At 36.5% G+C, this 21863-nt stretch overlaps 3 protein-coding genes across 9 annotated transcripts in view; 1 reads left to right on the top strand and 2 right to left on the bottom strand.

Moving 5' to 3' along the window:
• Positions 1-14543, top strand: part of LOC123312204 (5-hydroxytryptamine receptor 2C-like) — a 42985-nt gene extending 28442 nt beyond the window's left edge. For 3 of the 7 annotated variants that reach the window (XM_044896493.1, XM_044896490.1, XM_044896491.1), the window contains exons 3-7: positions 17-241; positions 611-908; positions 5885-6106; positions 11690-11986; positions 13508-14543. In XM_044896493.1, coding sequence (XP_044752428.1) covers positions 17-241; positions 611-908; positions 5885-6106; positions 11690-11986; positions 13508-13721 — 1256 coding nt within the window. In that variant the 3' untranslated portion in view covers positions 13722-14543. Of the gene's footprint in view, positions 1-16; positions 242-610; positions 909-5884; positions 6107-11689; positions 11987-13404; positions 13453-13507 lie in introns of all 7 variants that reach the window. The other 4 variants (XR_006537586.1, XM_044896494.1, XM_044896495.1 and 1 more) reach the window with 4 other exon arrangements.
• Positions 14544-15030: 487 nt separating this feature from the next.
• Positions 15031-19877, bottom strand: LOC123311962. Its single transcript, XM_044896102.1, has 15 exons — positions 19025-19877; positions 18902-18967; positions 18717-18849; positions 18333-18640; positions 17937-18171; positions 17664-17865; positions 17527-17605; positions 17255-17475; positions 16917-17184; positions 16591-16722; positions 16422-16530; positions 16209-16368; positions 15887-16078; positions 15376-15830; positions 15031-15318 (listed from the first exon to the last, which is right to left on the bottom strand). Exons 1-15 carry the CDS (start codon positions 19675-19677, stop codon positions 15073-15075), a joined length of 3459 nt encoding a protein of 1152 aa, XP_044752037.1. The 5' UTR covers positions 19678-19877; the 3' UTR covers positions 15031-15072.
• A 281-nt stretch (positions 19878-20158) lies between these two features.
• LOC123311054 (angio-associated migratory cell protein) lies at positions 20159-21732 on the bottom strand. Its single transcript, XM_044894810.1, has 2 exons — positions 21040-21732; positions 20159-20845 (listed from the first exon to the last, which is right to left on the bottom strand). The coding sequence occupies exons 1-2, from the start codon at positions 21620-21622 to the stop codon at positions 20322-20324; spliced, it is 1107 nt and encodes a 368-aa protein (XP_044750745.1). The 5' UTR covers positions 21623-21732; the 3' UTR covers positions 20159-20321.
• Positions 21733-21863: the final 131 nt, after the last annotated feature.

Here is a 21863-nt window from a genome sequence, read left to right as displayed (position 1 = left end):
TTTCTCGTTGTTACAGGTAACTGGCCATTTGGGATGATATGGTGTAACGTCTACGTCACCTGCGATGTACTTGCATGTTCTGCATCAATCATGCACATGTGTTTCATCAGTTTGGGCAGATATCTGGGTATAAGAAATCCCCTCAAAACGAGAAATACAACTACCACAAGAACTGTCGTGTTCAGGATAGCCCTTGCTTGGTTGCTGGCTATGCTGGTGTCCAGTTCGATAACAGTTTTGGGTAAGCTGATTGCTCTCAATATTCCTCATGCAGATTGATTGAAATCACATCGAATTATATTATGAAAAACATTGAAAACATATTTACTTTTTTTGATGACTCAAATTTCTGTCAATGAATGTAAAATTTCTCGTGTAATAAGCATCAATTCAACACTGACTCTTCCTAAGTTCACGTCCTACAAGAGACATCTTTCACTTTTCCAACAATATCCGATTCAGACTGAATTAATTCTATTATTTAGATTTGTTAAAATCTAAGGCTCCTTGTACACAACTTGCCTTTAAGAATCGACTTCTCTCTATGGGGCTTTATTTCAATCAGAAAGTGAAGGCTCAGCTGAATAGAAAAAATCCTTCATTATTCCAGGTATAATTAACCACGAAAATATCATGCCCAAACCTGGAAGATGCGTCATCAACAACAGGGCCTTCTTCGTGTTTGGCTCACTGGTCACATTTTACATTCCAATGGTGATCATGGTGACCACGTACGCGTTGACCGTTCAACTTCTTCGAAAGAAGGCCAGGTTCAACATTGAACACCCTGAAAACGACCAGTTTATCAGAAGGATGGGAGGGAGGTACTACAATCAGAAGCACGAAAGACCTGCCTCGGTAATTTCAGGACAATCGACCTGCAGGAGAACCACTGGTTCTGGTGAAAGGTAGGGAAGTTTTTACTCTTTTAATTCAACTGCTTAGAATGTTTTCCTATTAGATTATCTAGCAAAACCCTGCACCAATTTAGAACCCCTGGCCTATGCCTACGTGTTTTGGTTCAATATCAGTTTCAACTGGGAAAGCTCTTGCATTCACATTACGCAAGACAATAGGATGTTCAGTTCAGGCTAGCAGCGTCTACATAATACACCCAAATGCATATTTTAATCAGTCTCGCCCTAGAACCACTCAGCAATTATATTCCGGCAAGTAATGCATGATGATTACTTCTAGAAACAATTCTAACATCGGGACAATGCAGTATGCGATTAATAAACTCCCATTTACAATTCCCGATTCTCCTTAGGCATGAACGAACTCCCGGATAAAATACAGCCTCTGAACACCCAAGATGCGGTCACGTATTCTCTGTTTATCAAGTTCCGTCGACGTTAAGTTCCTGTGGGGTGGAAGGCAGAAATAGAAAATAAAATACTTGCGCCGCCTCCCCCAGTGGGGCAATTTTATGCATTTTGAGATTCCCTTCGTCATAAACCATCATTGCCCGGTAAATAGATTTTTCCACCAGCGTTTCTGTCGATTAGATTACCTTCAGACTATATTCGTTTTTCCCCCTAACCAAAGCAGAGCCGCGAATATTCCTTAACCCATAAATCTTCTGAAACCCTTGAAGAAACTGATATAAAATGGTTGAGAGTAGAGTTTGAGGCATAAGGATTTTCTGAGTGAAGTGGTAGGGGAAGACGTGTAAATAGAGATGGAATTTGGAATGAATTAGGAAGATTGAGAGCTGAAATTGCTTCGACTTTGTACAGGCTGTCCCTAAATTAGGTTAGGTAAGGTTAGGTTAAAAAGTTTATGTTTCTCTATTTATTATTTTCGTCTTTCCTTTGTATTCAAATTTTTCCCTATATCGTCTGTTACTGTATATTTTCTGCATTTCTTCGATTTTTCTTAATGAAAAGTCTCTAAAAGGTTAGGTTAGGTTTGGTTAGGTTAGGTTAGGTTAGGTTTTCCCTATATCGTCTGTAACTGTATATTTTCTGCATTTCTTTTTTTTCGATTTTTCTCAATAAAAAGTCTCTAATAGGTTAGGTTAGGTTAGTAGGTAAGTTCTTGTATTTTTTCAAAAATTCAGCAAGAATCTTTTCGAGTGTAGTAGCAGATTTTCGAATTAGCCAGTGTGATTGGGTCCTCAGAAAACCTAAATGTCCAGAGGTTAGGGGACAAAGCAAAAATATCAATGTTAAGTCCAATGGGAATTCGAATGTGAGTGCTTTATCATAAATACCATTTCAGATTGTGGGTATACTCCCGTTTTACCCTTTTTTCCTGTGTGGAAACATGAATATTTCAGTAGCATAAACCGAATTCCCCATTGCAATATTTGGGAACGTTGAAAATCGATAAAAATAAGATAGAAACATGATATTCGTTTTGTGTAGGACCAATTCAATAGGGAATTGGGAGGTTAAATAATTCGAATATGACTTATGTTACGAGGGTGAATATGGGATATGTGAATATTGAATTTATTCGAAACCAAACTCATATATCAAGAGCAAGGGTCAGTTGGCAATAATAATGAGACAATACTAGGGGGTTTTCAAGGGCATATTTTCAGTTCAGATGCTGTAAAGATGTTTTGGCCAATCAATTCTTCCCGTACTTTCGAGGTTTCAAATCAAGAAATTCGTTTCAAGTAAAAAGTCTTGTCAAAAAAATTGGTCTCATCTCTATCCATCTTACGAAGGCGTAGAAGGGCCACATAATATTTTAAAAATATTTTTCCTTAAATTCCGACTTTGAAGTCGGAATTTAGTTAAATTCCGAGTTCAAAGTCGGAATTTAACAAAATTCCGAGTTCAAAGTCGGAATTTAACTAAATTCCGAGTTCAAAGTCGGAATTTAACTAAATTCCGAGTTCAAAGTCGGAATTTAACAAAATTCCGAGTTCAAAGTCGGAATTTTATTTACTTCGGAACCGATACAGGCTAGATGCACAGGGTGTTGTTCTATGACGATTATTTCTCCATATATACAGAGGGGAGGGTGGCCTGGGAGCTCAATGTTATTTTATGGTTACTATTACAAACCTTACCTCTACCTGTCTACGACCATAATTTCATAATTATTCAAAAACATGGAACTAATGACAATTATCTCCAATAAAACACATCAAGTTTCTCACCGTTGTAATGACCTCTTCATGTAAGAAACATCAAAGCACACCGGGTGTACCTCGGGGTGTACTGATTTCTTGTCCATTGAGATAGCCTCACGAGTAAATAATAGAAGGAAATTTTTTCATAAAATATCCGGAATATACCTAAAGAACAGTTATGTCTAAAAAAATATTCACGTCATGTCATGTCTGTAAAAGGTTGTCATATCATTGTTATGATCTCTCATAAAAGAAAACTCAAATAATAATGTACACCCTGTGTACATAATTATTCATTCATTCATTAAATGTGGGAACACCTTGTATTATATGAATTTGAATATTTGTAGAAAAGCAAACTGTAATACAGGACCAAATCTACGTCGTCGTAGAACACCCTGTAGAAGTTCGGAACTGAATAAAATTCCGAGTTTGAAGTCGGAATTTAGTAAATTCCGACTTTGAACTCGGAATTTTGTTAAATTCCGACTTCAAAGTAAATATTTTTAAAATATTATGTGGCCCTTCTACGCCTTCGTACCATCTGGAGATTTTTTAACAGCGCTTCACTCGATGAAAATGTTGAAGTTGGTCTGTGCAGCTTAATTTTTTATTTTCTGTAGTTCTGACTACCTGTATCCGTATCATCTTTTCATAAACGAATTTCCAGAAGGATCTTTTCTCCTGGTGGTTCTACTTAGGGGAAAAAACTAAAGCCCCCAAATCTCATCGATATGTCATTATTGGGAACAGTGGGGAATTGCGGTGCTTTCTTCATTTTTCTGAAAGGATGCTGCTCTCAGATATAATGAGGATGAAGGTGAGCAAAGGAGAGGACAAATCCGCTGGCTGTACGCTATAGAAAATGAAGGTCTTTCAGTTTCGTCATATATTATTCAGTACTCCGGTTAGGAAAAGACGATTGTTGGAGGTTTATTTCCTATTTTTGGAAAACTGAGCAGGATCATGTGGGGAGATATTTTATCAGGATAATGAACTGGAGAGTTTTACTGGTAATTCTGGCAAATAGAGCCAGATGGAAGCAATGGCGTAGGTATGCAATTTTGGTTTTAATTTCACCCTCAATTTAATTTAATTTATTAGCTGAATGTGAAACTATGTTTCCTTTAAAACGGAATAATATGGACGAGGCCCTCTAAGGCCTGGTACTTTCACGTGCGAATAAATAAATTCATTCGATAGATAAGTAAAAATGTTTTCACTTTCAGATAGTGTTATTCATAGAATAAATCTGTCATTGAAACTTAAGTTTATTTGTCATAGATCGAATGTCGGTACGTCATTATTGGTAGAATTTTTTAGATTCTGGATGTATGGTTATTCTTCGTGTGATTTTCACGAAATATTTGCTTTCTAGTTGGAATTATGACAATTTCTACAACTCGGTGTCTTATTTTACATTAATCAGTGAAAAGTAGTATACCGTGCTTTCATAGAATTGTTATTCGTCAAATAATTTCATCTGAAAACACCGAAATAAGGTATCCTTCAGATAGGAAATTATTTGACAGATACTTATTGACATTGAATAAAATTTATTCGATGGTGAATGTACCGGGCCCATAGACATAGAGACATGGACTGAGCAATGCCAGCATGAAATTGGCTATTTATTAGAAAGAGAGAAAAGCTCGTCGGGACATACCTTTCTCTTTTTTGTTCACATAGAGGTGAGTGTAGACCAATCAAAATTCTAGAAAAAGACAACTGCATTCCCGACGTGTTTTTCTCTCTGTCACTTTTTTTGACCGTATTTCATGCATAGATATAAAGGGAAGGCACAGTCCATGTCTCTATGTCTATGACCGGGCCTTAGAGAAATTTTTATTGTGAGTTTTACAAAGTGGCGTATGCGCCGGTTGTCTATTCAACTTCTAGATTACAAAAAAATGATGCATAATTGAAAATAATGTACGACACTTCATTCTGGGAGTTTTAAAAATGCATCAAATGGAAAATTTCAAGCGAGCGGTTTTAATTTGATAGATTGGGGAAGTATTTCTTATGGATTACACTTCATAATCTAAATATCGTACTCCTCATTCGTTTCCCCGATGAGACCAAGCTAATTCACTCAGCCTCCCTTCCAGTAATCGATTCATTCTACGGAAAAGCTTGCCTTCTATTGAACAATAGAACCTTTTCAAAGCAACTTAAGTAACCCTAATTATCGTTTGCAACTTTCGGTGCCACGAAACGATTCATTTTGGCTTTCACGTCAAATTTTTTGTCTCTGACGGAAAGTTATCGGAAATTTCAGGGTATAGTTGGGGTCTGTATGAATTTCAAATATGCGAGAATATTCGGTCGCATATTTTTGGCAATCTCTTGGTCTATTCATTCTTTTATAGTCTCTTATTAGTTTTTAGGAGTTTGTATGTTGTATGAATCGATTCTTATTACCAACCTATTTTTCTTTGGAATATTGGATATTCAACGACTTTTGTCGTTACGTCGTCTACTATCTTTTAATCAACTCGACGAAAGAGGCAAGAAAAACAAGATTGGTTTCCCGGTCGTTCGGGGGTGAAAGGAAATGAAGAGATCCACTTGCCCATAAAGTAAATCAAGTATGTTTTCTGTGCCATGAATGTACCATAAACTCCTTTCATCGGTTCGGATTTTTTGTGGTTCCTCAGTATTGTGGTATATAAAAATTGGCCCTATCATTCAGTTCTCACTAAGAAGGCTGAACTAGGAACCAAAACGAATATAATCTTGCCTGATTGACGAGAATTGAAATCCACAATGAATCCTAACAGAAATTTTTTTCAGGTTTTCGGGGTGTCATATGCGTTTGAGTGCTTCACACTCCCAGTTATCGTTCGCGAATGGGGGTAGAGATCATCATGGTGGTGTTACTTCCAACGGTCGTTCTAGTCTACGAGACCAGAGCACACAGACACCAGAGAATATAGCGAAGGAAACTAGGAATTATAAGCTGAAGTCGCTGAAGTTACAACTGAACAATGTTCCAACAAATTTGACAAACTTCAGGTAAGCAGTGTCCTTTCTCTATTACAATTAGATATTATTGACGCTTCTAAACAGTAAATGTGCGATTTCTTTTGATTCCTCTTCGATTTAATTTCCAAATTTCGATTTCTCTGGATGGTTTCAAGTTTATTTTTAAATGGACCACTGGGTATATGTTCTTTCAACTACAGGATAACTGGTAAGCCTTCTACGCAACGGTTGATTTGTTGGAGTTCCCTAACTGGGAGTTTAGAACTCCAATTTACTGTTATCTGCCTTTCAATTTAAAAACTTCTTACATTACTCTTAGGATGAGCATATATAACACAACCCTTGTTCGACCTAATCATGATTGGAGAAGATAAAAAGGAAATAAAAAGGAAGAATACTTTATTTTCAAAAAATGTCTTCGACTTTTATTGATGTCTCATTGTGGCATCAGCTGATGTTCGTGGTTTATTCCTTCGTAGAAATCGAAAATTGGATCTCCCCAAAAGATGACGAGGTATTTTTTCAAGATGGATCAAAAAAACTCCTGAGAGGTGAAAAAAGTAGTAGCCAGCGATGAAGCATACTTTGAATGATCTGTTCATTCATTTTATCTTGAAATAAATGCATTTTGACCTTAAAAGAAACAGACCTCAATAGTTTTCACTCCTAACATCACCACCCTCTTCTCTTGCTTCCTCGACCAATTTAGAAATAATTGAAAGCAACTTTCCCTTACCCCAAATGAACGTCTTGATTCCCTAATTCGGTTCACTCCTCGAGTATCGTTTCCCGGACAGTGAACCATAAAATTAAAAAAAAAAAAAATTAGTCCCCACCCGATGGATTTCGCGTAGGCGCCTCAGCGAAGTCGATTACACAAAATCCTTCTGGTGTAATTAAATCGGGCCGGAGGTGACACCCCTAATTATATTTCGTCATCTCAGGATTCTGAGTGATCATCTGCCAACTCGAATTCCATCCCTGATTAATGTTAGGCGAGTTTTAAGAAATCGAGACACTTGTGGGGGATAATACTTGTTGTAAGGGATATATAACAAGGGTGTTCTTCGAGTTCTTTCCGTATAGTCCGGGAGGCAGGGCCTTTTTTTTCAAGGAATTTCATCCCGGCTGAATTTAATACTGTAGGTTGTAGTCACATTGCAAATGACGAAACCAACCGTCAGCTGGTCAAGTAGCGGTGGGTGCGCGCGTGGGAGGCGGCGGAACTTGGGAAAAAATGCAAAATTTCAAGTGATTTTATCCCGGCTGAAATTTTTTATATGTAATATTAATATTGAATAGAAACAAAATAGTGAAGTCAGCCGATAGGCGGAGGGTGGAAAATACGTCAGTCGAGCGCGTGAACTGGGGAAAAAAATTTGAAAATCAAGTTATTTCATCCCGAATGAAAACACCTCCATATGATTCCTTACATATATCGAAATATAAAAATGACCGTCAGCTGCGTGTCTAGCGGGGGAAAGACCGTCAGTCAGATCATTGAAAATTCCGCGCGCCGTATAAATGCATGAGCGCGCTCATACATTTTTGCTCTGACTGACGGTCTTTCCCCCGCTAGACACGCAGCTGACGGTCATTTTTATATTTCCATATATGTAAGAAATCATATGGAGGTGTTTTCATTCGGGATGAAATCACTTGACTCTCAAATTTTTTCCCCAAGTTCACGTGCTCGACTGACGTATTTTACACCCTCCGCCGATCGGCTGACTATGTTTCTGATTAATATCAATATTACATATAGAAAATTTCAGCCCTGATAAAATCACTTGGAATTTTGCATTTTGCAGTTCCGCCATCTCCCACGCCCGCACCCACCACACTTATTTTCAAAGAAGCACTCGTTGAATTTTTAATGGACGATTGGTTAAATGATCACATGGCATCGTAGATTGGGAATAAAACAGTTTTCGTAAACTATATGGAATGCCACAAATATGAAGTTGAACAAGGTAAAATTCAACGATCATCGGATCCATTGTTAACGTGTCCAGGTCACGAAGAAGCAGAGATGGTTTTCCATGTCTGTCACTTGAAATCTGATGTTCATGTAACTCCATATGATTTCTTACATATATGGAAATATGAAAATGACCGTCAGCTGCATGTCTAGCGGGGGAAAGACCGTCAGTCAGAGCAAAAATGTATGAGCGCGTCCATGCATTTATACGGCGCGCGGAATTTTCAATGGTCTGACTGATGTCTTTTTTCTCATAAGTTAATAAAGCCTACGGATATTTTAACATTTATATTTATTGAAACTATGATTTCGATCAATATCAAATGGGTTTGTTACGATTAACCCATGATACTTGTAGGTAAAGCAGCAACATCATATAACATACTTAATTATAGTATAGTATATTTATTCCATTTCTACAATTAATTTACTTATCACAGATATGTCAAAATAAAATAGAAACATGTCAAATCAACAACAAAAAAATATATCTCAAGAGCAATTTTTTTTTTACAAAATTCTCTAAATTCTTCCAAGTTATAAGGTTAACACTGAAGTATGTAGCTGTAGCTGTGAATCCTTCTCCGAAAAAGGTCAAACTGATCGATGCCTTGCAAATTTCTTGGTAAGCCATTGAATAATTTCATCGCTACATAATGGACATTTTTCTCCCTTAAAGTTGAGGAGTGTATGGGATAAAAGTAGGGTTCAGTTCTTCTTGTGTTATTACCATTCTTACAGTCCTCAAAGTAATACTGGTGCTTGTGGAGAAATGGAAGTAGTCTTATATGTAGAGACCATAAACTGTCAGAATGTTGTTTTTTCTAAAGTGACCCCGAGACGATTCTCTGTGTCCAAGTGATAGTATAGATTTTATTGCACATATGCAATTAATCATTCATATTTTTATTAATTCGTTATCAACATAATCAACATTCAAATAAATCGGTAGGTACAGGTAAATGTGCTTGGCTCCAAAGGTGGACGATGTATGCCGTTCGAAAGCAATGTTGGTTCAGTTCAGCCTTAGAGGGCGGGAATAACAATCCGTCAATTTTTTTTTCCAAGTTAAGTGGATTTCAATCATCTTAACTGCCGTATGCTCTATTGAATGTTTACACATGAGCAGTGTTAATATCATCAAATTCTGTAAATCCATATATTCTACAAAAATAGCATTCCAAGTATGTATGTGAACAATTGATCGAGGTTACAATTGGGAATTTGTGAAAAGTCACTCACTGCTTGGATGTACGTTGGAAACTTCCGGAGAATTTCAAACGTTTTTTTTGCCTTTACGGTAAAATGCTGAGTTGAAATTGTATCCACTGAAGGCATGAAATCCTGGCAATACAGAGCACAAATTTGGACCCGATGATGCAAACAATTTGATGACATCAATGAATGTCTGAATATTTCCCAACATAATGATCAATATATCTCTATCAGAACATCGCATTGTTACATGAACATCAGATTTCAAGTGACAGACATGGAAAACCATCTCTGCTTCTTCGTTACCTGAACACGTTAACAATGGATCCGATGATCGTTGAATTTTACCTTGTTCAACTTCATATTTGTGGCATTCCATATAGTTTACGAAAACTGTTTTATTCCCAATCCACGATGCCATGTGATCATTTAACCAATCGTCCATTGAAAATTCAACGAGCGCTTCTTTGAAAATAAATGTGGTGGGTGCGGGCGTGGGAGACGGCGGAACTTGGGAAAAAATGCAAAATTTCAAGTGATTTTATCAGGGCTGAAATTTTCTATATGTAATATTGATGTTAATCAGAAACATGATAGTGAAGTCAGCCGATCGGCGGAGGATGTAAAATACGTCAGTCGAGCACGTGAACTAGGGAAAAAAAAAGTCAAGTGATTTAATCCCGAATGAAAACACCTCCATATGATTTCTTACATATATGGAAATATAAAAATGACCGTCAGCTGCGTGTCAAGCGGGGGAAAGACCGTCAGTCAGAGCAAAAATGTATGAGCGCGTCCATGCATTTATACGGCGCGCGGAATTTTCAATGATCTGACTGACGGTCTTTCCCCCGCTAGACACGCAGCTGACGGTCATTTTTATATTTCGATATATGTAAGGAATCATATGGAGGTGTTTTCATTCGGGATGAAATCACTTGATTTTCCAATTTTTTTCCCCTGTTCACGCGCTCGACTGACGTATTTTCCACCCTCCGCCTATCGGCTGACTTCACTATTTTGTTTCTATTTAACATTAATATTACATATAAAAAATTTCAGCCGGGATAAAATCACTTGAAATTTTGCATTTTTTCCTAAGTTCCGCCGCCTCCCACGCCCGCACCCACCGATGGTATTGAAGCTGACGGTCGGTTTCGTCATTTGCAATGTGACTACAACCTACAGTATTAAATTCAGCCGGGATGAAATTCCTTGAAAAAAAAGCCCCTGCCTCCCGGACTAGTATGAGAATATATGACGTGTGGCTTTTCGATGTTGGATGAAGGATCCAGTGTGAGATGATCACTCACAATGGATGGGGCTAATTAGAAAGATTCAGGGGAATTGGAATTGCTCTTTCTCAAGTAGAAACACATAATGGAAAAGGCAGCTTTCCTCATTTAGTATTTTTCCTGTCGACTCTGGAAAGGTAAGGGTGTGAATGGGGTTTTGATATTGTCAAAGTATCACACAGTAACTATAAGATAATCAGTGACAAAACAATACACTAATGAAGGAATTTAAGATATACGAAAGGACAATATTACTAAAGAGTGTGCCGTTACATAACACCAGAACCAGATGTCAGATTTTGATAGGAATCAGGAGGCTGCAGCCTTTGATTGTGACCATCATGATGGTGCTCTTCTATGAAGAAGGCATCCTTCACTATCTTGAGAACCCTCAGGGTGATTCTTTAACTCGTACAAATATTTCAACAGTAGATTCTTGAGGTCGAATGAAACTCTTTTTTCCTATACCATTTTTTCCAATTCGGCCCTGATAAAAAGAATTTTTTAAAGTTTTGTTAATGAGCTGTGCCACCCCTGGAAAAACAAAATTACCTTCAGAATAACTAGCTGAATCTGTGACACTATACCTCTGTGGATCTTTTACACAGAGTTGTATTCAGCCGAAGTACCCAATTTTTCAAATTTGACTGGTACTTTTTTATTTTTGAATTACTCGAAAACGGCGTATTATACGAGAAAATACGAAGAATACTTTTATTTTACAAAACGTTCAAATATTTATTAGAAAGCGTCCAACTTAGTTTCAAGAGTTGGGTTCTTCGAATTTTTGGTATTTTTATGGTACGAAATAGTCATAATGAGAAAACTGGAAGACGTGGGTGATATCTTGTGTTCGAAAAAGATTCATCAAATGAATGAAAAACTATACTCCGAAATTCATTTCATTCGATAAAACCGTTTGTGAGATAGAACTGAAAACAACATTTTTTATGTTTTGTCAACACCCTGTATCTTTTAAACCGAGCCGATTCGGAAGAAATGTTAAGGGAAAAAAGTGTTCCTTTTGACCTCAAGAATCCACTGTTTTTTGTACGAGTTAAAAACTCACCCTGTATGCATATAGAGTGGACCACCTATCTGACCTCAATTTTCGTGTTACAGGCTTCTTGCCGGAAAGACGAAACGAAAAAATTTCGCCGTAAACTCCGTGGCTACAGAGCAGAAAGCCTCCAAAGTTCTGGGACTGGTATTCTTCACCTTCGTTTTCTGCTGGACGCCATTCTTCATCCTGAACATCATATTCGCAGCATGCCCCAAATGCGACGTCCCTGAACATATTGTAGTGGTGTGTCTCTGGTTGGGCTACGTCAGCTCCACCCTCAACCCTATCATATACACGGTGTTCAACAGGACTTTTCGTACGGCTTTCATCAGAATACTTGTCTGCAAGTGCCACAGGTAAGAGACCACCTGATTTGTTACCATCGGCACAACTTAGACTTGTTAATCGAAAAAAGAATCGTATTTGGACTTTTTTGTTAGGATGTGATGAAGTGTTTTGAGGTTTCGGAAAAACTAAACAGATTGGAAGGTTCGAACATGATCAAGCAATGCCAGTGTGTTATTATGAAAAAAGATTTTTCGGGAAATTCAAATAGGAGCTGAATTAAGTACACGATTATCACTAGGATGAGTTTATTTAACCACTACAATGTGTTTCGCTATCAGGGTAAAGTTTTTCCTTCAATACCCTCCTGAAGAAGATGTGACTACAAATTTTCTACCATTGAATCTAACCCAATCATTTTTGGCTCAAAAACATGATACACCTTGTTTAAATTTGATAACACTTTAGTCGTTACCAATTTTTTACACATTGGTACCATCAGCCTTAAACTAAACATCGTTGCACTCTCTCATTTCCTCTGAATTCCTGAATTCCAACAATAACTACCGGCTAGTGTTACAGTTTCAGTGGCGTTGCTCCAATGATGAAACACTGAGGCAGGATTTATGATTAAGCAAGAGGCAACCACCGACGTGTTTAAGGCCCCTGAAGACGCATTTGCACGGCATAATTCGATTTTCGTAATTCGGTTTCTGAATGCGTGCACCGTTGATTCCCGAGCGCTAGCTGTTCCATAGTTTCAATTATCAAGGAACGACTCCGTTCTAGGCATTGTGCCCTTTTCTAGGTCCTTATATATGCGATTAGGGAGAAGTGGAGATCTTTGCTCCAACTTGGGAATATTCGCCGAGGAGTTATTTGGCACCTACGTGATTAAAACGTTTCGAGTCCATTTTAATTTATGAGTTTTTTCTTCAATACGTACGTGAAAAGTAGCTTTAGATACAGGGTGACATCAACAACTCGCAATAAGGGCGGTTCTAGTGGGGGAGCCATGTTTACCTTCGAAAAGTTCCCGAAAAGTTGAAAAATTCGTCAAGACCGAACAGTTGCACCAAGGTCGATGAAATTTCGAGATTTGTCACTAGAAAGGATTGCTATTTCAGAATATGTATCACATTTTGATTTACGATGATTTTTCTCTGAGATACGAGTCCCGAAATTTGTCCATCGAAACTGCCGAAAGATATGGGTTCAGAAATTCGTCGAGACTGAAGATTTTGCATCAAAATCGATGAAATTTCGTGATTCATAACAAGAAGACTTGCTTCTTTAGAATATGTATCACATTTACTTCTACGTGATATTTTTTGGGATATTTTACATCAACAAACACCTCACAGAATCTCAAATATAAAAGTATACCCCCTGGAACCGCCACCAATTAATATTGGCAACGGATTTGTGTCTAGTCATTTATTAGCATCCCCCTAATGCAGAACCAGTTATGCTCCTCAATTATTTTCAGGAGCCTTCCCATTTCCAACCAGCCATTGCATTGTTATACATAGCAAAGGTATCTATTAACGTTTTCATTTTGGTTTCACCAAAGTACCTATTTTTCTTTTCAGGCTCTCAAGACCGATACGATACAGACCTGTGAGTGAAAATAGGGGGACTGTGGGTATATGTACACCTTCTGCCCTGCCTCTCGCTATCAGTCTGCAAGGGACACCTCTAATCACCCCTGGTTCATCAGAATCATCGTCCTACATGGTCTGCAGGAGTATATCATCCCATCTGAGGGACAGAGACGATAGCACATTTGACGATCATAGTTGTTGATGATATAATTGTGAATTTCGAGGAATGTATGTAGCACCTTCAACAATCCTATATCCCCTTGGAAAATTGGTCGATTTTTCAAAAGTTCAAACATCTCAATCTCAGGTGTTTAATGAAAAATTAAGTGAAGAGTTAGTCACTGTTTTTGACCAATCTGTTGGAATTGAAAGTGTAATACTGCCGCACATCCAGTGTAGAATCGATTAATGGAATTTAGGAAGATCTTTGTTGACGAAAATCCAATCAGTATAGTTTCATTCCCAAGATCGCATCTCTTTTGAGCTGTCTAGACTCTAGAGAGTAACAAAGTAGTAACAACAAATTTTTTCAGATGTCTCGTGTCCTTACTTCCCTCCCTGGAAACAACTAGTGGAAATTGTTAGTTTTTAGGGCCATTATATGTACCGTAAAACCCCCAAACTTAATGACACACAAGGTATTTTTGATAGCTACATTTTATTGAAGAAACGAATTTTTGTTTCCCTTCTTTTTCAGGTTTTCAGGATTCTTATCCTTAGATTTTGAATGAGTTACAGAGAGTTACATAGTTGGATGGTTTTACGGTACCTACTAGACAGTTTGAACATGTTTTGACATCGTGCGGTCACTCCAGTAGCACTTTTTCCCCCAAGAGTGGCCCATTTTAATATTAAATCCAATTTTCTCGTCAATTGTGTGATAAAAGTGAACCATGAGAAACCCAAACATTTTTCATGGCGAATAAAGTTAGGTGATTCAAGAATATGTTATGATTGTATTGAATGTGTGTGTGTAAGGATGAATTTATTGTTTTTAATATTTATAAATAAAGTATGAGAGAGAGATATATGTAATACTATTTTTATTTAGTGAAGTAATCACAAAGGTTCAGATTAAAAGCCTAAAAAAACTGAAGTTAACTTGGATTCTTATCCTGTATCTACAACAGGGGAGGGGGATGTGACGAAACCATCGGAAGAATTCAAATTAGAATCGAAAGTATTGCCGGAAAGATGTGTTAGAAATTCTGGGAATCCTTGAGTAGAATAGTAGCTTTAAGTAGTCAAAACTTCTGAAACAACGTGAAGATAGCTCGAGAACGGCACAGGCATGGGCGTAACATTCGACTGGGCATTCACGATTGAAAATGACCACGGACGTGCGGTTCTCGCATCTTTCAAGGTATTTTTCAATTATAACGCATTTTTTTGGGGGAAACTAAACAAAATGATGTCACTATGGTCATAGACGGCTCAGCAGGCTTACTTTGGGGGAGTTTTGACGGGTTTTCGTATTTCGGCTAAAGGCTTAAAAACAAAAAAATCATAGATATCTTTATACAACATTTAATATATAACAATTAAATAATATATTATTTCTTAATATTTACACTATCATTATAAACATAGGGATCGTCTTCTAAGAATTTCATATAAGTCAATCTTATGAAGCCAGCTTGGTATCCACTTACATAGTAAGTGGACGCTTGTCTATTCATGTTGAATTGAATCTTTGTGATGGATTGAAGAGGATACATGTTGGGCCTAGACGGAGAATATCTTTCAGATGAATAAGACAGTTGGTCTTGAAGACTCTTAGGAAAATCTGACCATTTTTTCTGAAAAAAAAAAAAACCATATTAAGTAAAAATAGAAAGATCTGATATTAAACATACCATTTTATGATCGCAGAATATCAGCCCGTATTTATCATCCATCTCGTGATACACCAAAGGTTCATATTCGAAATAATGTGGATTATAATCCAAATGCATCACTTCTCTGTCCGACGGTAATTCTTTAGTTGTTATTTTAGTTTTTACTTTCAGCTGATTCCTCAGAGCTTTCTGTTTTTCACTATTAACTTTTAATCTTTCTTCGATACTTTTGTCTTTCTCCACTAGGGTAGTGTATCCGAACAACAATTTACTATGTTTACTATTTTTCCAATTCAAATTTATCATGAGCTGCTTGGGGAATGTGGCGAATATTTCCCCCACTGAATTACCTTGAATGATACCATTCAACCAATCACTGGTTGAAAGCGATGTTATAGCCGAGGAACAATGGAACAGATACAAGGTGTCAGAAAAACCGTCTTTGCACTGTTGAATCGCGCTACAAGCATTACCTAAAACACGAAAATATTCAAGGAAGAATTCCCCAATGAGAGAAAATATTCATTACCAATAGTTGACGCCTCATCATAACCGATAATATGGCACATCCAATGCGTCATCCATACGGCGTCGTTGACTATATTTGCCTTTAGAGTTCGTACACAACGTTTTTCCTTCAAATCCCAAGTACGAACCGTTCGGTCAAGAGAACCGGTCATGAGCCACTTACAGCCATCGTGTGAGTGATGTAAAGCAATGGCTGCAAACACACCAAAGTCTTTTTGCCAAATCAAAAGAAACAAACGAAATGAAAAAGGTTTTTGAAAGTTGTTAAAACATTACATATTAAAACGAAGTTCACAGGGTTAATATAAAAATAAAATAAATACCTGTAACTGAGTGAGAATGTGCTTCTAAGACTGTATAAGGCGTTAAAACGTCAATATTATCATCAGTTTTATATCTGAGTAATCCTGATTCACTCCAGAGATCATACATCGCTACTTCTCCATTCGAATAACCTACGGCCAAATACCTATGGCCAGAAGCCTGAAAATCAATTGATACGTCAAAAAACTGATAGGACAAATTTTTTTTACTACCTTAGTCCAAGATATCCTAGTCGCATAATAATCCATATTTCCTAACTTTTCTTTCTCGAAAACATTCCTAATCAATATCAACACAGGGCGAGCATTGTAAAATTGACCGCTGCAAAATGGGGGAAGATTAGAAAAAATTCCGAAATTTTTTGGCAATAATTCACCTTACCTCTCTTTGAAATTTGGTATTGAGTATATGTACACGTAAGAATCAGATCCTGCCACAGCTAAAACTCCCAGTCTTCTGAGCTTTTCCGAATCATCTGCTTGCTCTGACAGATCAAAACAATTAGATGGACACCTATTTAAAATGAGAATTCGTTAAAAAAAAATTTTTTACTGATGCTCAATATAATTTTCATTTATAATAATATAATAATAATAACTGTTCTTTAATGGCCATCGACCGAAGTCCTTCAGCCTATTTTCATTTATTTTCATGAAAATCTGACTTGTTATATTGTGAGGAATAATGATTTTACGAAAAAGTCTTACCACTGCAAGTCCCACACAGGGCCATGATCAAATTGCAAGCAGAAAGCTTGCTTCGGTCTAAACAGGGACGTGTGAGTGTTCCTCAAAGGTCCCACATCCCAAAACTGAATGAAGCATTTTTCATTGTAATTCATGTCAGTTTCGTACTCTGCATCAGGGTGTGGTTTTGTTGCCACAGCAACAACCTGATGAAGACTACCGTACTCATGAGGAGTCGGCATCCAAGAGAGAGCAGTGACTGGACCTCCACAAAATATTGTTGAGTTACCTGAAGCAACAATCACAGGATGATCCTTAAATCCATTTCATACTATATCCCATGAAATAACAAGACTCACCGTTGTTTTCCAAATAAGACTCGAATAACTCGAACTTCCTGAAAGCATGGTCTTTTTGAAGGATATCTTGGAAACCGGAGACAGTTTCAAAACCAACATCACATGAATAAGGCATTTGGGGTAAGTACTCTTCGGCGTGTTCCAGATCCATGTAGTCCCAGTCAGATTTCAAACATGGAAAATGTTCTTCAGGTAAAACTTTGGAATAATTCATTTCACAGCTGTAAAATGGGTCATATTATACTTGTAATTCATAAGCACATAAAACTTACAATTTCAACGTCCACTCATAAGCTTTACGGAAAATCACATTCAAATTTTTGTCCAATGGTAATAAAAACTTCGGCACTTCTGAAATTGAGATCAGAATTGAGATCCTACCGATCAGGATAAACGAGAAGCTACTCACTTTTTTGCAGTTTATCCTTTTCTCCAACGATTACTTTCTTACTATTCTGTTTGGTGGGTCTCTTCCGAACATTCGGAATAAAATGTGGTTTTTCTTCGGGTTTTTTCTCATCTTCGATAATGACATTGTGCGTAGATTCGATGTGATATATTATATCAGCGATATTCAATTGAACTAACAAGCAATGTTTGCAGACATAGCCCTAAATAAAATAAAATTTTGCTCAATAAGACCTCACAACATATCATAAACAGCTTCAATTTTGATACTCACATTATCCGGTCTTTTAACACAGAATTTCAAGTGATTTTTTATGTCTTTAGCAGTGAAACATTCGAAGTTGCAGTCTGGGTATTTGCACTGTACCCGATTCAATGTTTCAATTTGATTTTGAAGCATTTCTGTAGCTGTTTTTGATGATATGAAGGGGAGATCTTCAAAATATTTGGCAAATGTTGAGTTGATTTCAGATGTTTCCAAATTGAAGACCTTGATAACTTTCAATGCCCTATGAAAATATTATCAACATGTGTTTCATTCAACAAAAATATGATATGATATTAATACAAAAAATAATTAGAAAACACACTTGTCAATAAAATTCTGATAAAACCTAAGCTCAAATTGTGATTTGCTGATGAAGATTCTCTACAAATTGTTAATACTTACTTCTCAGCAGCTTGCCTTCTACTTCCGCTGACTATTGTGGAGGATTGTCTCTTAGGAACCTCTTCTACCCTATCTTTATTCTCGTGATAAAATCTCATATGCGACTGCATACTAACAGGTAACATCTTTCTTCCACATTTTTCACAAGCTACTTTAACGTCTTCAGATTCTCTACCACAAACAGATTTGTGGGAGAGAAAACCCTGGACTGATTTCACTGCTTTATCGCAAATATCACAATGAAAAGGTACTTTCGCTAGGTATAAAGCATTCAAAGTGTACTTAACAAATTCTACGTTATTGAGATCCTGGAAAAAATAGAAGCAATAAAATGATTGCATACTTAATGTATTCTTTGAAGTAATAATTCGATCATATGCTCACCAGAGCAGGTTCCCCAACTCTCCAAGCTAAATTATTATGGAAACGTTGCTTATGGTGTTTCCAACTATTTTTCTCTAGATCTTTGTTACAAACAGCACAGGTTACAGTTGTTTGACTCACAAAAATATTATCCCTATAAATATAAATAATTTCAGTTATGATCAGCTTCACACATATAAACTTACTCTGTCTCTGAATTTTTTTCAGTTTTTTTTTTCTTTGATTTACTGGGTCTTCCTCTCCTAATCACACTGAAAAAACATGAAAACCATTATATTTATTCAACTATTTATAAGCACAACCATTACCTTGGGGAAACTTCCTTGGTGACTGGGGTATTAATTTTAAAATCAGCTTGTGAGAAAAGTGTATTCATCAAGTTAGTTGTGGTACCAGTCCTTCTATATACTTTTTTCTTCTTAACATGTGTCTCATATTCCTGATCTTTGTCTAAAGTATCAATACTATGTTCTTCAGAATCTGAGTTCTTACTGGTATTGGCACCTGCATCTTTAGTAGTATCTACAGCATCCTCACCTTGATTCGATTGAGAATGTACTCCACCGGCTTCAACTTCAACATCCACATTTTCTTTTTCTATATCTCTATTACTCATGGACGATTTTCTTCTGGTTGTTCTTACTGATTTACGTTGAGAATTTTCCTTTATAAGAGATTTATTCTCATCTTTCTCATCAATCATTTCATCCAAATCAGGATTAGCCAGAGCAAAATAATTGACAGATTTTCTTTTCCTACCTCTTTTAGTGACCATTTCATTCTGATCAGGGGATTTCTGTGGTGTGCTTTTCATTGTTGACTCACTTTTTTTTTTCCTACCACGCTTTTTAGATGAGGAAACCTGTACAACATTGTCGTCTAAATCATGGATAAAATCCTTCGCACTATCATTTCCACGATCTTGATCTTCAAACACTTCATTATCATCTGATTTTTCCATTTTAACCTTAATAAGAGTTAACCTCAAATTGCATTACTGAATTGATGCTATGAAAACAATACTATTTCTAATTTACATAATCAAAACACCCTCTGAATAATCATAAAAAAAGTATTCAGTATTCACATAAATATAAAAAAATTTCCCCAATTATTTTATTTTGATTTATAGAAATTAACCTCAAAACACGAATACATATTTGAACTACTAAGAACTATTATATGAACTACGGATTATTTATCATAGAATATGAAATACTTTTTGTGTTATATGGTCTCAACGACTACAAAACAACTGCTGTGCCATCTGGCGTTAACTTCTGTAACTAAGGTTGTTGAAGCAAATTTTGGTGAAACTTTCACTTTTTATTTTTTATCTGCTAAAAAATCTTTAATCATCCCGTGATAATAAGTAGAGGAGAATACGTTTCATTGTCATTTCTTTCATAAACAAAGGTAGCATTGAATAAGGAAACAATATGTATCAGATAACTCTGAAATCTTATTTTTATTTTTCCTTCCTGTGTTATAAATGATCTTTAAAATCAAACTGCATAGCTGACGTCAATAATGTCAAATGCAGAGTCCATACATATAAAATCTATTCTATATCACAAAATTGGAGTAGATTTTTTCTATTACTATCTAGATATCAAAAATTTTGACAGTGCTATCATCCGACGAAGAAACTATATAGTTCCCAACCCTAGGAACAGCAATATCAAGAATATCATCCACGTGTCCAGTTAAGCCTTTTGTTATTGTCCCATTCACAGCATTGCATTCATATATAGCACCACCTGCTCCAAAGAAAAGTTCACCATTTCTTCCCAGTTTTAGAACTGTGACTGCACATCCAACACTTATTTTGTGTCTTAAAACATGTTTGGCCAGATTCCAAATGCATACTTCTCCAGATATTGATCCTGTTATAATAACTCCCAGTTCAGAACTCACTTCAATGCACTCTATATCATCTTTATCATCACATTTCAAAGTCACAACATGACGACCGTCAGAAATAAGTGCAAGTTCAGATGTAGGGGCAATACCAAGAAGTGTTCCATTTGAATTAATTGCCAAAGCCGTTATTCCACTGCTACAAGTCTTTTTCCATAATAGAGATGTTGTTTTCAAGTCCCATAGTTTTACTTGGCCATCACCATAACCTTGACAGAAAGCAATGAGAACATAAGTATAGGATACCTTAAGGAATTGTTGAAATAAGGAAATGAAATGAAATGAAATTGATTTTACAATTCTTTAGAGTATCATATTTTGTGGATATTCCATTTTCATATGAAATGAAGGGAATAATTTTCACATTGTGAAGTATAAATAAACTTAAAATTGAAATTCTTACCTGCAACCAATCTTTTACCATCAGGTAATATTTTACCACATGATGAAACTTGTCCATGAGAAGGAAGTGCCTTGCAATTACCACTAGGCACCTGCCAAATGTAAATTTCACCAGTATGGAATCCTGCAATGAGTACATTCGCAATAGGATGCCACTGAAGCCATTCTAAATCTCCCATTTCATTACTCCACGCCAAGTTTTTTTCGCTGACATTCCAAACTTGTATCATCCCGCTCATATCAGCAGTGGCTACATATTTCCCATCATGATTGAAACCTACTTGACTTACAGAATCTTTGTGTCCATTACAAGTTATCAGTATTTCTTTTGTGTCTATATCCCATACAAAAGCCATGTCATCTTCACCACCAGTAACCACATGTTTTCCATCAGGACTGATATCCACAGCAAAAACGCTTTTTTCGTGGTTCGTAAACGAGAATTTTGATTTATCTTCGACTTCTTCGTAAGGATTTTCTTCATTTTCATAATTGCCTTCTTCGTCATCTTCGTTATCTGAGTATATGATTTCTACATCTTGCAGATCTTCAGGAAGGATGAACTCATCATTTTCTTGGTTCATTATGTTGATTAATGAATTTTAGCGGAAAATGAAATCGATGAACTATATGTATGAATATTTCTCGACAAATAAAATATGGTTATGTGTGTTTTGGAAGGAAAAATTAAAAATGATACCAAAGAGTTACTCTTTGATGATACTGTTTGAGTTTTAGGTTATGAAGAAATTTTATAGGTTAGGTTAGATTGCAGTAATCTGTATCTCCATTCACAGAAATCTGTCACATACTGGTACTGTGTGT

Source organism: Coccinella septempunctata, chromosome 4 (assembly GCF_907165205.1).
Source record: "Coccinella septempunctata chromosome 4, icCocSept1.1, whole genome shotgun sequence".
NCBI lineage: Eukaryota > Metazoa > Arthropoda > Insecta > Coleoptera > Coccinellidae > Coccinella > Coccinella septempunctata.
Note: the sequence above shows the minus strand (reverse complement) of the source record. Positions and strands in the feature narration are given on the sequence as shown.

Bases quoted from the DNA above. Each gene is read 5' to 3' on its own strand.
- LOC123311962 (XM_044896102.1), bottom strand. From the start codon at position 19,677: ATGGAAAAATCAGATGATAATGAAGTGTTTGAAGATCAAGATCGTGGA. The intron at 17,185-17,254 runs GTGAGTCTTGTT...TTGTTGCTTCAG, and splicing joins GTCTTATTTGGAAAACAACG to GTAACTCAACAATATTTTGT. The intron at 15,831-15,886 runs GTAATGAATATT...TTCGTGTTTTAG, and splicing joins TGATGAGGCGTCAACTATTG to GTAATGCTTGTAGCGCGATT.
- LOC123311054 (XM_044894810.1), bottom strand. From the start codon at position 21,622: ATGAACCAAGAAAATGATGAGTTCATCCTTCCTGAAGATCTGCAAGAT. The intron at 20,846-21,039 runs GTAAGAATTTCA...CTTTCTGTCAAG, and splicing joins TGGTAAAAGATTGGTTGCAG to GTTATGGTGATGGCCAAGTA.